The sequence below is a fragment of the Terrapene carolina genome, unplaced genomic scaffold, assembly GCF_002925995.2.
Source record: "Terrapene carolina triunguis isolate 2854851 unplaced genomic scaffold, T_m_triunguis-2.0 Scaffold212, whole genome shotgun sequence".
In the NCBI taxonomy this organism is placed as follows: domain Eukaryota; kingdom Metazoa; phylum Chordata; order Testudines; family Emydidae; genus Terrapene; species Terrapene triunguis.
The window spans coordinates 6,158,788-6,174,994 of NW_020664563.1; the positions used below are offsets into that span (position 1 = coordinate 6,158,788).

At 42.5% G+C, this 16,207-nt stretch overlaps 1 protein-coding gene across 2 annotated transcripts; it reads right to left on the bottom strand.

The window, feature by feature from the left end:
- Window positions 1-321: 321 nt before the first annotated feature.
- On the bottom strand, window positions 322-13,415 carry LOC113407553 (RAB6-interacting golgin-like). 2 transcript variants are annotated; one of them, XM_026656191.2, is made up of 5 exons: window positions 13,329-13,415; window positions 10,872-11,220; window positions 5,763-5,864; window positions 3,522-3,662; window positions 322-808 (listed from the first exon to the last, which is right to left on the bottom strand). In XM_026656191.2, exons 1-5 carry the CDS (start codon window positions 13,390-13,392, stop codon window positions 322-324), a joined length of 1,143 nt encoding a protein of 380 aa, XP_026511976.1. In that variant the 5' UTR covers window positions 13,393-13,415. The 2 variants fall into 2 exon arrangements, with proteins under 2 accessions (XP_026511976.1, XP_026511975.1); XM_026656190.2 differs by having other exon boundaries at window positions 13,317-13,415.
- Window positions 13,416-16,207: the final 2,792 nt, after the last annotated feature.

Below are 16,207 nucleotides of genomic sequence, written 5' to 3' on the forward strand. Positions count from 1 at the left end.
TGATGTCTGCAATGGTTAGCTGGGAATCTTCACTCTCACACAAGCCCAGCCTACAGACAAACATTGCTGCCCACTACTTAGTACTCCCTCCTAGCAAGCCCCAGTCTCACAAAGCTCCATAAATAGTGAGCAAATCCGGGGATGAATGGACCTAAAAATACAAAACAGGACAGACAGATGACCCAGAATGGAAGATTCTGACAGGTAACTAAAAATAGATTATTTTAAATCAAATTAAAAATAGAGATAACGTAAGAGGGATGTGTTACTGACACTGCAGAAGCCTTGGGGTAACCTATAGCACGCAGTAAATCAAGTATATCATCCATCAGACTCTACCTTATCTGCATACAATAGTAATGTATCAGAGTGAGCGGGGGTTTCATCCCAAGTAGTGTTTACTGATTGATTTTGGCTACCCATATTTGAAAGCGACTTGCTACAGGAATTTCCAGGCTGTTCCACTAACTGTTCAGAAGCAGCACGCTCATTCTCCTTCACTGTAGCACATGAAGCTGCATTTTCCTCAGCAGTCTGAGACAGATTCTGAGACTGGGCAGCCTGTCTCCCTCCTTCTGCCTCCTGCTGCTGCAGCATCTGCTCCACCTCAATCTCAAGTTCCAGATTTTCTTCATCTGCCTCCACTTCCAGCTGCTTCATTAACTCTTCCAGCTTCTTGGCCTTACGGAGTTCATTCTGCTGTATTATAGTGCATAGATGCTCTGTGAGATGCTCCTTGATCTCAGTCTTCCGTTGGAAATCTAGCTTTGCTGCTACATACTCTGACTCTGCCTTATCATATCGCTTCCTGCAAAAATAATGTTTTTGGTGTTATTCATCCTGAAGAATCCCAAAGTGCTTTACAAAGTTACACACATGGATGAATACTTGATCAATCACTGAAAGGCATTTTCCTCTGCAGTGGGCAAGGCCAGCTATTTAATAGCACACAGCAACATTGTTCAACAATTATAAAGCAAGGGACGGAAAGGAGAATGTGCCAGCAGAAGAAAGTCCACTCCATCAGTTTCCACTGCTGCTGCATTCTAGGAGTAAATTCCCTTGTCTGAAATGCACAGATGGCAAACAATTTTGTTGACTTTTGTATGAGATTCATCTCCAGCATGCTGAAAGAAATCATCACTAGTAACTGCTCCATGTATTCTAATGGAAAATTAACTATTCAGAAAGATACCAAAGTGATTCATGTTCATTTTATTGTAGCTAAACAGATCAACAATCCAACAGATCAACATTCTATGTAATTAATGAAGTAGTTACATTGCTACTTCAGTCTTTTCTAAAAGTGTACTTTCCCTGTCATTCAAAAAAACATATACCTATGTCACTAGCAGTACAGATGGGCACAGCACATGACACCATATAATGACCACAGCTTTTGCAGACTCACCAATGTAGAAATAATTGCATCATCAGCATGGACACTTATCAGTTTGTACATTCTGACATGACAAACTTTCTAATGTAAAGCAACAATTACAAATATTTTGTGGGGCAACATAACGGTGGAAGGACTTAACTAGTAGAAGGATACCAGAGGCTGGCTGAGAGAGGAGGGAGGCTGTGGATCATACGCATCACGACCCTGTATTGCACCTTGTGACAGAGAGCATCCACAAATATAGTATCACAAAGGTGCCTGTAAAAACAAAGAGCTGCTTCGGAAAGCCATATTCAGGTGTCTCATTACCAAGCAATAGAGGGACACAGTGGTCCTTTTGTTTGAGGAAGCAGAACAAAATGAAACAGGATTTTTTCAGAGTATATTTCAGTAAGAAATAACTGCAGAATTCTGCTCCCAGCTGGAGCTCTATTCATGGCAGTGAATGACAAAGCCATGTCCACAGGGCCCCAAAATACCCACTCCTCTTTCTGTCACAAGGGAGTCACAGAGATGATGTAATGAAGAACTCAGACATGAAGCATACATGCAAGGAACAAAATTAAGGTTACTGTGGAAACATTTGTCCAATTAAAACTTTAACCTGCATGAACATAGTTTTTTTTTTTTTTGCATAGGAATATTTATAAATATTCCATTTTATAGTCTGAACTATGCAATTAGGACTATAAATACTGCACTTCTTGGCAGGTTAAACTAATTTGGCATTTAGCCTTAAAATATAAGGCAAAACTTCAATAATTGCTCAGAAAGGCATTGCTTGTTAGGTAAATGAAAGCTTTTAATGGTGGGTGGTATATTCTACAACACTGAAAATCCATGTGTAACTACTTTCCAAATCATGAAAAACTGATTACACAAAAACATAGCGAACTCATGAGGCGTATTTTTAAAGCTTTGCCTTCTTTCCCTACTAACCTTCCTTTTTCCATCTTTGTTACCTAAGTACAGTTTCCTGTAAACATTCTGTATGATTTTTTTCTATCACTGAGAATTTAAGATGCACAGTTCAAATGGGTGTAATGTTTTATGATACATGTCTAAATGTTTCATGGTTTCTGAAATCTATTTGAGTAAATCCTACAAACACACTGGCACTGAAAAGTCTTCTCTGGCATAGATCTGAAACTGTGTGATTTTTCCAAAATATCCTAAAATAGTGGAACTACATAAGGTCAGCTAGTCCCTGCCATTTTAAATGATAATTAGTCGATAGCTATCCTCAGTACTTAGCTGCCACTGGTATTCATTTAAAAGCTAATTACCATGTTTATTGGCCTGTGGGTCAATACACAGCAAAAGTTACAAGGAAAACTACAATTTCTACACGTTGAATAGTGAACTAAAACCACAACCAAACATTTCCATTTCATTAAATGCCTATATAAACATGCTTATATTTACATACTCATGTTGTGGTTTACCCTATACTAATGAGGCACTCAGATTAATTTTACATGTTGAAGGATGCTGCAAAAGAGAATCGTCAGAGTTGCACTCCCTTGTAGTAGTAATAATAATAATAGTAATAAAAAAACCTCAAATGATGGAAAGAGACATTGAGAACCCTGAAGACTGAAACTGACCTACATTTGGTCCCAATTCAAGAAAGTACATATTTAACTTTAGGCATGTATGCAAGTCCCACAGATTTCAATAGAGCTTAAGTGCTGTCCTTAATTAGGGCGCTTTCCTGACTCAGGACTTTTGTTTACAGAGTTGATGTAATACATTACATGTGTTTGGTTCTTCTTTTAAAACTGCTCTTTTCCCAGGAAAAAAGCCAACAACGAAACCACTCTGTAACACAGTAGTGCTTATGTATAACTCTACCATAACGGACCAGCACATATGTACAATGAAAAGGCGGCGATGGGGTGGAATGGCAAGTAAAGTTTTCAGTCGGGAAACTTATGTTAGTTGCAAGCTTCTGTTTAGGCCACTATGATCTAAAGAGAAACCACTGTATATTAAAACTTGTTAAATACACCTGCACTGGGTCTTTTAATGACATGACTCGCATCAGCCTTTCTTCAGTGAAAGGAAACTGCATACATTTTCCCAAGAGTACTTGCTGCTCTGTCTGTTAATTGCTTACCGAGCAAATGAATAGTCCATGCTGGCCTGATCGATTCGGTTCCTTAAGATCCCAATGTCAGCAGACACCATGTCATCCAGAGCCTGTAGCTCTTTTTGGATTCGCTTTAGTTTCACTGTTTCAGCCTGAGTTCTTTTGGATCTGAAAAAAACAAGATGCAAGTTCTCTCTCTTTAGAAGCATCCTACACAAGAGACATGTTGTGTTTCAACTCCAGACCCATCAGCTCATTAGCAGTTGCTCAAAGGTTTCTCTTTCATAGTTTAAGGCTACGTCTTCACTACCCGCCGATCCGGCGGGTAGCAATCGGTCTATCGGGGATCGACTTACCGCGTCTAGTGAAGACGCGATAAAATCGATCCCTGATGGCTCTACCGTCGACTCCGGAAATCCACCGCGGCAAGAGGCGGTAGCGGAGTCGACGGCGGCGCGGCAGCAGTCGACTTGCCGCCGTCCTCACAGCCAGGTAAGTCGACCTAAAATACGCCACTTCAGCTACGCTATTCACGTAGCTGAAGTGGCGTATCTTAGGTCGACCCCCCGCTGTAGCGTAGACCTAGCCCAAGATTCTTGATCTTTCTTCCCATATTTATGGGGATCTAAAGTGTCTGCTATTAACAGTCTGAAACAAAAATATGTAATGACTGCAATCAAAGTGCCTAAAATGGATTGTATTCCTTCACTCGGAAAACTCACTCTTTGAAACTAAGTAACTTTAAGCATAAGAACATAGAAAATTGCTAGAAAGGAAGCCAAAGGAAGCAGGAGCCAAAAAGACTGGGTCACCTAGCCCAAATGTGATTATTTCCATTTTGTAGGATTACTCTCTATAGGCCTGATCCAAAGCCCAGTGAAGTCAATGGAAAGAGTCACATCAAATATGAAAGATTTCAATCAAGCCCTACATAATCTTCTTCAACTCTGTTTATTACATTTGTAAGTTCAAGAACTAAAACTATCTACAGGAAGCATGTTCAGACCCAAGCACCTCAGGTAATTTTCAATGAGATCTCATACTAGGCCATGCTACCACCACCCATCATATCAGTGCACCACGCTTGTCAAACACAGATTTGATTTTTCATAAAATAGCCTTAGGTATCTTAATATCTCCAGTCTTCTGACTGACCAGCATTAGCAAACCACTGTCACCTTTTTAATCAATTCACCAATTCTATCAGCAACTGGTCATGTAACCAATACCTTTTTCACACCACCTGTATCCAGATACATACCAGCTTTGCACCTCCAAATGCCCCTTATATTATCAATTCCTTTACGTTCAACTATAATAGAGACTTATCCTGTTATTCCCACAACTAAACGTTAACTCAGCCCTATCTTTCACCCTTGTGCCAGCAGACTAATAAGCCCTTTTAGCTCAGCCACTTTTTCCAAACTACATATTAGCCCCATCAACTATATCCTCTAGTCTTCTCTATTTCATTCACCCAATTCTTGTATTCTCTAGTCCCATACTCTGAAGCCTGTTGGACACTGCTGCTTCATTTATCTCTACACTCCTTCTTGTCTTAGCATTAAAGGTCTCTGACTTAATACCAACACTTGTTTCTCGCACAGTGTGCATTCAGTCTGAATTTAGCACAGCTGGTTGTCCTCTTCTATCAGACTCAACTTGCTGCATTTTTCATTAATATTAAGATGTCTTTAATGGAGATCCTTTCATCAGAGAATCTCAAAGCACTTTACACTACACACCTTAATGAATTAAGTCTCTCCAGATTTCCGAGAAAAAGGTAATATTCCCATTTTATAGGTGAGGGAACAAACAGACTAAGTGACTTTCTAAATGTCACATAAGTCACTGGCAGAGCTGGGACTAGAACCCAGGAGTCCCTGTCCCCTGCTCTAATCACTGTACACAATACCACCAAATTAAATGCAAAATCACTGATCTGTTCAAGAACATCAGATTCACTCTGTAAAATTGTAACAGGAATTATCAGTTTGCAGAAGAAGCTGCATCTTCAGAAATGCAATCCACATAAAAAGAGCTTCTTAGCCACCACACAATTTGGAATAAAATGTGAGTATCATGTACTGTTGCTCATTTGCACACACACACACACACACACACACACACACACACACACACACAAAAATCTTTAGTGCAGAGGAAAGGGGGACAAGTTGGATTTGCTAAAACTTAGTAACTTATCATAGACAACAAAACACCCCCCTTCCCTAGGTATGGCAGTAGAACGCAGAATGTCCTCATCACCTTTCAGCAATGGCTTTGGCCAGGAGTGCCTTCTTGCGTTTATTCTTCTCTTCCATCAGCCGCTGCTCCTGCTGGAGAACTTCCCAACGAGATTTCTCCTGCCTGGGCATTGACAAAGCAACAGGGTTAAACAAGGGTTCATCTCTTTCCTGCCTCTCCCCACCCAAACAGCAGTCATACTCCTTGTGTTTATTTTATTGGAGCACCCATTAAGGATTTCCAAGAATCCAAGGACAGCTCAACACCTCGGTTCTGTGCGAATGAGGAAGGAAGACTGATCAGGAAGAAGAGTTATTAGCTTCAGGAGATACTCAAGTTTACTCTCAAAAAAAAAGCAAGCCAGGGTCTCTTATGAACAAAGAATGTGGGGTTTGTTCTTTGCTACATTAGAATCCCATGTTTTTAACTAAAATTAGTATATATTGTTCACAAATAGGTGGCTTTTCACTATGAATCATACACACCCCAACCCATCTCTAAAATCCTGGGCAGACAAATATTTTATGGTATTATATAAATTCATCCTAATTGGATTAGATGAATGCAACAGTCTTTGGCTGTTGGTGGCCGAATGCCATTTTCCCCTACGTAAGTCACATCATGTTAGTTGTTGCGGTGGTTTCATCCATCACCTTTTCAAAAGGATCTCAGTAACAATCCTCTCCTCATAATTTAATGCATAATAGGGCTGTTCTTCCATGAACAAGGCATACAATGGAGGATAAGAATAATTGGGTTTTAATTTAAAAACTATTTTTGTATTTAAATTGGTGTCTGATTTTATTTAAATTATAGTAAGGTTTTCTTTTTAAAAACAAACCTGCTTAAAATTAAATCTGAATTTAATATAAAATACGTTAAGGCCTGAACTTAGTATAATTTAGTTGCAAATGTGAAACATGTTTTGATAAGAGAAGTTTATGTATCCAAAACATTCAATGTTATTTTAATAAAAATAAATTTTATATGTTGTTTAATTAAATTCCATTTACTCCCCAATGCAGCTTGACACAAATCATTAGCAAAAAGTTAATTATCTAATAAATACGCAACATATTCACCATTTTCTAACATACAAAAAATGTACAATTAATAAGAATCTGAAAATAGTAAGCTATATAATTGTCTAAATAAATGTATACAGGTATAGTATATCCTCCTAGGTAGCAAAGAGATGTACCAAACTAGTGTGTAAAGTTATATTTAGTTGTAAATCAACATTTTAATGGTTATATCAACCAATGAGAATGCACCTTTATTGAGAAAATAACTGAAGTACAAATGGAAACATTGATTAAAATTGATTATTTAAATTGAGGATTTCCACTTGGTGATTTAAATTGCTGTGATGTAAATCAATCCACCCCGGAATAAAACATCTGAAGTTACTTGATAGCTAAAGGGAAGGAAGAAATTTTTTCAAACCACTGTGATGCTAGAACATAGGGTGTTATTTGACGTGGGAATGTTCCAATGGAATATACATGGTAGTTGGGTCTGCACTGGTGGCTGCTGGGCAGCAACCAACGCGTTAGCTATAGAATGTACTAAGTGGGAAAGTTTGGCCCTGTCAGTCTGACATAGCACTATCCATGGCCAGGGTGGATAAAAATCAATTATTAAAAAAAAAAAAAAAAAAAAAATCAAAAATATCGGATTTTTTTTATTTAAATCGGATTTTTTTCCCCAAAAAGCATTTTATCTAAAGATAATTTTAATTAAGATACATTATAGCTCAAAGATATCTCATCATGGAATAGGGATTATAAATTCTAATTCTATAGTATGAGACAATATATTCATGTAATCTTTAAGAAAAGTTTTGTAAATGAGTTCCAATAGTTCATGGATTAGGGACCCAATTTTATGGGGTTCCAGGGGCTTCTGTATAGATTATTTACGTTAATCTTTCTATCTACCCAATGGGACTCAGTGCTTAGTCTAGAAGAATAGATCTGGACAAGAAGAAGAAGTCTGGAGATAAATGTGAGATGGGAGGGACAGGTAGTAGAAACAAAAGTGAAATTGTTTGAGCAGCATATTGCAGAAGTCTTGAGGTCTTTCTGAGTGTAGCCTTCATTGATTTGAGATCTACCACACCATTCTCTCACTAGAAGGGAAAATCTATAATGGCAGCAGGCCGTAAGAGAGACCCAGTTTGGGAATAAGAACCATTCAAGAAATATGTTTGCTGATGATGTTTTAAATAAAGTCACACCAGTGAACTGGTGGAAGTCACATAAGCACTTGGATTCAGAGACTGTTGAAGTAATAATCTCACTTTTAACAGCAGTATCTTCTTCTGCTAGTGTAGAAAGAATATTTTCTTCCTTTGGACTAATTCATTCCAAATTCAGAAATCCTTTGGGACCTGAAAAAGCAGGAAAGCTTGTTTTTCTTTTCCAGATTATGCACGAACAGGAAAATGAAGGTGAAGACGACTGAGTTAGCTGCAGAAGCCAATATTTTAAGTTTCTCATGTTGACCTGGCTGACATAGTCGATTTAAGTTTTTTTTTTTTTTTTTTAAACTCATTTAACTATTTTAGTTAAAAACAATTTTAACAAAAACAAACCTGATTTTAAAAAACTTGAATGTTTAACTAACTTCAAAAATTCATATGCTTGTTTTGTTAAAATATTATATGTTTGCTGTTGAAAAAAAATCCAGAATACGTAACATTGTTTTAGTTAGATAAAACAATTTAAATGTCTGTCTGGTGATGTTCTCCTCCTAATACAGCATGGCAAGAAAATCCTCCAAATATTAATGATTAACCTGTTGAATTGGAGAAAGTTCACCTCCCAATGACTTCATAAATATCTGCTTCAATTACCTTTGGTAAATGAAATATCAAACAATCATTCATTTTCTGATATAGCTGTAAAACTAATCTGAAAAGTTTTCAAAATAAATCACTTTAAAAATGTATAGTGTGTACCTTCTAAAAATGAAACCTACATCTCTGAGTTGTGAAAAATATTTAGTAAGGTTATAACAACCAACAAGAATGCACTTTTAATATAGAAATCCATGAATAAATCGAGTCTTCCTGACTAGTGATTTAAATCAAATCCACCCTGTCCATGGCTTTGCTGAAGTACGTACTTACTTTTTAAATGAATACATGCCACGGAGCATTACAAAATGCTTACAGACAGGGGAAGAATGAACATTCTACTGAGTACTGGGACTCTCACTGATGGAAAAAGAAATAGAGCGTATGGAGGCAGGCAGGAAAAGAAACCTAAAAATGTAAAACACAAAAATCACCTTAATACAAGCTGTGCCAGATAGCCAGTCTTTTACACAAAGGAAAAATAAATACACGTAAGGCACCTGGCCATTTATGCAGTGCTGTACCACAGTAGAGAGAAGGAGAACTTCCTGACTAAAACTACACATAGCTGCTTGCAGCAACATGGAATAGTGGACTAGATGGGGCATGCGTCTGATCAAGTATGGCAATTACTGTCCAGATGGTTCAGAGGAGGGTGCAAAAATCCCCACTCTAGGCCCCTATGGGGTAATTTGATCCCCGTGATACTCTCATCCTAACCCCTAATTGTTAAAGATCAGCTCAAACTCTAAAACATGATGTTTTATCCCTTGTTTCCAATACTTTTTAGCATTAACTATAACAACTTTGGCACCTAAGAACTTATTACTCTGGGTACCCAGAAGTAACTTCAGACAAACAAGGGCAAAATAGTTACAACAAACAAGACAGTAAGTATATAGTCAGGCAGTCTATTTAAAAAAAAAAAAAAATTGCTCATTCTAGTAAACTATTCTGAAACTATTCTGATATCAGGAATTTCTACACAGTCAAATATTTATTATTCACCCAGCTCTACAAACTGGGTGAAAAAAAGAGAAATACTGACCTAATTTATTGGAAAAAATTGTGAAATTCATCAAATATGTTATTTGATCAGCTCTATTAGTTACAGTAAGCAGAGAACAGAAGGTTAGATGTGGTTAGGCAGGAAAGGGACATTTGGGATGGGTTTTGAGACGCTATACTGAAGTGAACAGGAAGGGTTTAACACCAACTTTTAAAAGAACAAGTAATTCAGTAGTTTGGAGAGACACAGACACACACAACAACACAAGCGAAAAATGTCTCTGGTGCAACCCCCCACCCCTGCTGTAGAGTAACAAGGAGTAATTACAGAGGAGGCAGAGACTAAGTCAGCGGGTAAGAAAACACCAGTGTATAGCGAGTTAACCTCACAGCCTTCTCTTGATGCAAAAAGGATGTTTTTTTTTCAATCATGTTAGCTCAAGATGACTGAAAAACCCCATCAAGATGCAGTCTAGCACATCTAAAGCCATGTTCTCTGGCCATTATTTAGCCAAGGGGAGAGACTTAACAACTGAAACCCACCTCCACACCAAATCAAAAGGAGGGCCCATAGAAAGTTTTGAAAACCAGGAGAGCAATTTTTTGAAAGGGGCAAAAGTTAAACAGAACCAAAAAGATGCATTTCCAAATGTGAGCTTTGTATACTACATAAATAAACCAGAATCAACAGATGTGCTTAACCCTTCAAAGACAATTTAAAAAAAAAAAAAAAAAGAGTCCCATGACCTGGCCGCCTTACAATTTAGGTCCCTAATCCTGCAATCTTGCCTGCATGGAGTCTATTGAAGACAACGGGACTCCATTTTCTGCACGAATTAGGGCTTGTCTACACTGGCACTTTACAGCGCTGCAACTTTTTCGCTTGGGGTGTGAAAAAACACACCCTAGCACAGCAAGTTTCAGTACTGTAAAGCACCAGCGTAGACAGTGCGCCAACGCTGGTAGCTGCGTTCCTAGAGCTGGTAGCTGCGCCCCTTGTGGAGGTTGGTTTTTTAGAGCGCTGGGAGAGCATTTTAACATTGCCAGTGTAGACTAGCCCTTTAGATTGCAGGACTCAGGTCTACATGAGATATTACTGAACAAAGGGTGGCAATTAAAGGATCAGCAGAAAAGAAGCAAAGGAGAAGACTTCTTATTCTAAAATACAGTACAGTTTAATATTAAACTTTAGTTTATTGTACAACAAAATGATGAATTAGTAAGGAATAAAACCAATCCCTTGATTTTACAGACTTACTAACAATTCCACTCTCTTTTTCTCCAGTTTGAAATCCATCTTTACAGGGAGTTCCTGGGGTTTTTCATTGCCATTACAACGATTTTCAAGTCCCTGTGCATTCTGTTGAGCTCTGGTGTCATGTTGCCTTTGATCCTTGATTGGGGATGGAGGTGGTGGCGGCAGAGGCTGCTGAGGAAGACAGGGCTTGTGTTTTGGTACAGAAAGCAGCTGTTCTGGAAGTACAGAGGCTGCTCCATCCTGCCGTCCCAGTTTCTGACATTGTTGCTGAAGAGCTTTTTCTCGTAGCAACTGCTGACGGCTCTTATTTACAGACAGGGGTCGACGCTGCTGATCAGAAGATTCAGATGTATCTATTTATAGTAAAAATAAAAACAGAATCCTTTTAGGAGAGGCAAAATCTTGACGATTTATTTTCTTATAAACTCTATGGCTGGTAACATGATCAACCTTTGTCAGAAAGCCACGTGAGTGAGGATATGCAAACAAGCCACGTAAAAATGTTTTGCTGCTATAATATTAATACTAGAGATTCAGGTTATTTCAGTGAAATACAGGAACTTGGATGCTGGACAGAACTCCTGGATTACTCAAAACTGTGGTAAATTTTCCATCGCTTGAAATCTTTCAATCAAGCTTTCAGGTCTTTCCAAAAGGCATGCTCTGGTAGTTGTTGGGCTGGATGCAGGAATCACTGGATGCAACTGGACAATACAGTTGGTCAGACAAGATCAGTGGTTCTCAAACCTTTTGTACTGGCGATCCCTTTCACTCAGCAAGCTCTGAGTGCGGATCCTCCCCCTTAAATATAAAAATATGTTTTTAGTTTATAACACTATTTTAAATGCTAAATTTATAGCCATACTGTTTAAAATGAACTTGCCTTTTCTCACTGCTTTTAAATTAAAACGAAAAGACATTTTTATCAAATTACTGTTATAAGCAGAAAAGTTATTTTTTGAAATAGTTACTATTTAATACTGGGGGGAGGGGCACGAAGCAACTGTATCAATATCACTTTTCACAGCAGACTTAGTGCCCCATTGCCACCCTTACTTCTGCGCTGCTGCTGGCTGCAGCTCTTCAAGTTGCACTACTGCTGGCAGCAGCACGGCTTTCAGCGCCACCACCACCAGCAGCACAGAAGTAAGAGCGGCAATGGGGTGCTAAATCTGCTATGAAAAGTTATATCTGTATGTTTGTTAATATCACCTTTCACAGCAGACTTACTAGGGCAAACTTCCTATCTAACTGGGAAGCTGTGAACAGTGATATTAACAAACATACAAATATCACTTTTCACAGCAGACTTACTTGCGCCCCATTGAGACCCTTACTTCCGTGGTACTGCTGGCAGCAAGTGCTGCCTTCAAAGCTGGGTGGATGGAGAGCAGCAGCTGCTGGCCAGGTGCCCAGCTCTGAAGGCAGCATCGCCACCAGCAGCAATGCAGAACTAAAGGTAGCAATGCCACCCTTACCTGTGTGTAATGCTTGACCTTTGCACTGGGAAGGGTGGCTGGGGGGGCACTAAGGCAAATTTTGGGGTGGCCATAGCCCACACAAGCCCCCCGCCAGCACTGCCCCTCCTGTATGTTTGACTGTTAAATTATAAATTACTTTTTTTTTTTTGCCTATCCCAGTGTTCTGATTGTTCTGTGGTTTAATGCAGCCCTTCAGCTGCTGAACAATCAAGCCCTCTAATGTTGTCTCAGTCCCAAGGCCAGCCTTAGGGAAAACGGCACCCTGGGAAAACTTCAATTTTGGTGCCCTTCTTTTGGAGATGTAGCGGGGCTGGAGGCAGAGCAGACGGCCAGCCATGCACAGGGCTAACAACTCAAGACCCCTTGGAATAACCTCACGGCTCTCAGTTTGAGAGCTCCTGGACTACATGATCATAATGGTGCCTTGTAGTCACAAAATCTATGAGAGAAGGGAAGGGGGAGAATCTTTTTCATCATATACATGTAAGAAACCAGCTAGAGAGTCTCACATTCGAAGGCCGGAAGGAACCACTGCGCTCCCCCGCACCGAGCCCCTGCCTAACCCAGCCCGGAGCACGGCCCCAAGCTAAGCCCTGTTCCAAGTCCCAGCAGTTACCGACCCTCCCTGGCACGGGATCGGAAGGGGCCTTTCCCCTCCGGAGCGAGCTAGCCAAGACCCCTCCAGGGCCAGGCATCGCCACAGACCTCGCTCCGCCACCACTGCTGTCAGCCCCAGGGCTCCGGCTGCCCTGCCCAGCGCCCCCGAGCTCGGGCCAGACCCAAGGTCCCAGGAGAGGCCGGGCTCGGACGGGGCCCCGACACCAGCTCTGCGCCCAATCGGCCGGTGGTGGGGTGGGGGGGACAACGCCGGCTCCGAGCATCCGCCCCACGGAACCAGCAAGTGCCGCCCCCCAGCTTCAGCGGGCCGCCCTGAGGGCTCCCGGCAGGGACACCCGGCCCCCGCTCACCCCGGCCGGTACCTGCGTGCGGCCCCCGCAGCCTCCGCAGCTCCTGCTCGGAGAAGCCGGCCCAGCCCCCCGCCATAGCGCCTCATCCCCGGGGGTGGCGGCGCTCGCGGCGGGTGCTTCCTCCTTCCGCTGCCACGTCCTGGGCTCGGCAGGACCCCGCGCCCGGGCCTGCCCCTGGCTCCGCCGGCCGCTTCCCCACAGCCTGTTACTCCATGAAGGCCGGGCGGGGTATCAATCACAGCGCAGGCAGCCCTATGGGAGCCCGGCGGGGTCCTAGCGAGTTACCATGGGGAAGAGGGCGGGGCCTCAAGGGAAAGGTGGCTGCTGGGCAGGGGAGGGAGATCTGAGGGGGAGGAGGCTCCTGCTTCCCATCCTGCTGCCGCTCATCCCTTGCTCTCCAGGCACAGGGGTGTAGGGCTCGGCCCCAGACTCCCTCCTTTCTCTGTGCCCTCAGGGTACCACTGCTGAGCCAGGAGCCAGGCTGGCATCTCCTACACTCTGCCCATTGGGGGCTGCACCACTGAGAAAGCAGCAAATGAGAGCATAACAGAGCTCTCCTCCTCTCAAGCCCTCTGAATGTTGCAAGGCATCCTACAGCACTCACCTGAATGGGGACAGCCAGTAAGAATGGAGTAATTTAGCTCCTGCCACCCTCGCTAACTGATCATTTCTACCTGTACAATAAACTGATCATTTCTACCTGTACACTTGAAATGTTACAGTGGAACAGCTGCACTGCTGTAGCACTTCAGAGTAGACACTACCTACTCCGGTGACAGGGATCAGATAATCCACCTCCCTGAGAGGTCGGCAGAAGAATTCTTCCATCAACTTAGGGCTTGTCTACACTGGCACTTTACAGTGCTGCAACTTTCTCGCTCAGGGGTGTGAAAAAACACACTCCTGAGCGCAGCAAGTTTCAGCGCTGTAAAGCGCCAGTGTAGAGAGCGCTGTTAGCTATGCCCCTCGTGGAGGTGGGTTTTTTAGAGTGGCACTCTGCCGCGACTACACAAGCCACATTAAAGCGCTGCCACGGCAGCACTTTAATGTTGCCAGTGTAGACTAGCCCTTAGTGCTGTCTGCACAGGAATGTAGGTTGGCTTAACTATGTTGCTCAGGGGTGTGGATTTTTCACACTCTTGACTGATGTTTTTAATCTTACCTCATTTTCTAGTGTAGACCAGGCCTAAGAATTTGACTACGCAGGCAACAGAGCTAGAAGTTTATGATTGACTGCATGAGTGATTATTTGGCTGGGGAAAAGCAACCCAAATTTGGCCAAATAACTAGGCCTTTGACAAATTGCAGTTCATCTATGCTCAGTCAAGACTTGCTAGAGCTTCACAGCTTATTTCCCCAAAGATTTCATCTGCTCAGGGCTAAGCAGGACTTTCCCTGCAAGTGCAATTCCTGGATGCTCCAAGCTGTGCCAGGTCCAGGTCTGGGCAAGGGATCTGTGAGCAGGGAGCCTGTCTCTCCTGTGCGCTCAACATCCGCACCCTCATCACTGCTGATGCCCAGGCAGCAAGGAGAAGGAAGCTGCCTGAATCATGTGCAGAGGGGACAAAAGCCAGATCTGGTGGGGGAGTAGAGTGGGACAAGGAACCTGGCAGGGAAAGACTGGGACTGGAGGCTTGTGGGAGGAAAAGGGTAGCTGGAATTTGGAGTTGGGCGGGAGACTGGGAGTGGCTGGGTAAGGACACCAGGAGCTGGGAGGGGAGGCAGAGAAGATTGGAATTGGATGGCAAGGAGACTGGGACTGGAGCCAGGGAGAAAAATGACGGGGACTGGGACTCAGTTGGGGTGGAGAGACAGAGAATATGAGCAGCCAGGGGAGACTGGGACCAGTGGGGTGGGTGGGAAGGAGGGTGAGGGGATGGGAAGCTGGTCTGACAAGGAATCAGGGTACAGCAGAAGAACAGGGATGGGAGAGGAAAAGAGACAGACAAGGAGCTGGGGCCAGCGGGGTGGATACTGAGATTGCACAGGGAGCCACAGAAGGGGCTGGGGATGGAGGGTGAAAAGACAGATAGGATGAAGAGTCAGGAGGGGGTAACTGGTAGTGGCTGGGCAAGGAGATGGGACTAGGAGCTGGAAAGGGGTGGGGGAACTGGGAATGGTTGGGCAAGAAGACTGAGACTGGGAACAAGTGGGGAGACTGAGACTAGGATGGTGAATCCAGAGGGGGAGTCTATGATTTGCTGGGCAAGAAGACTGGAACTGGGATGAGAAACTTAAGGAGTGGAAACTGGGACTGACAAGGTGAAGAGGATGGGACTGGGACGAATAGCCAGGGGTGTGGAAGAGATGACTGGGACAGGGACAGGAAGGGGACAGCACAGAAAAACTCAATCTTGGGGGAAACAGAAAAGTCTGTCCCCACTAGAGCACATCCCCCTCCAGAGCCTTCAATGGAACCCAAGATTCCCGAGTCTCACCATTCCTCTGCCGTCAGCATATGTCTGTGAAACCCACTGGCAAACTATCTCATCCACCTCTAGTGCTGGTCCCCATAGAGGATGACAACTTACTATTGCTACCAGTTACTACATTAGCTCAAGTAGCCAAGATCTGTGCAGTGGATCTAAAGGTTCCAACTGTGCTGATGACCCACAAAAGTGTCAATATGATGTCACATGATGGAATTTCTGTTTTTTCTTTTCGCTTTTTTAAAAATCTAGGAACTTACATACAAAAACCTGTGTTAAAAGAACATCATTATGGTTGCAAAGTCAAGCACTCAAAAGTTAGGAAATGCCAGAATGCAGGTTGCTTGTGCCAATATATTACTTTTACACACACACACACACACACACACACACACACACACACACACACACACTTCCATGTCCATAACATATAATATGTTTGCGTGGCCCACATGTGCTTTT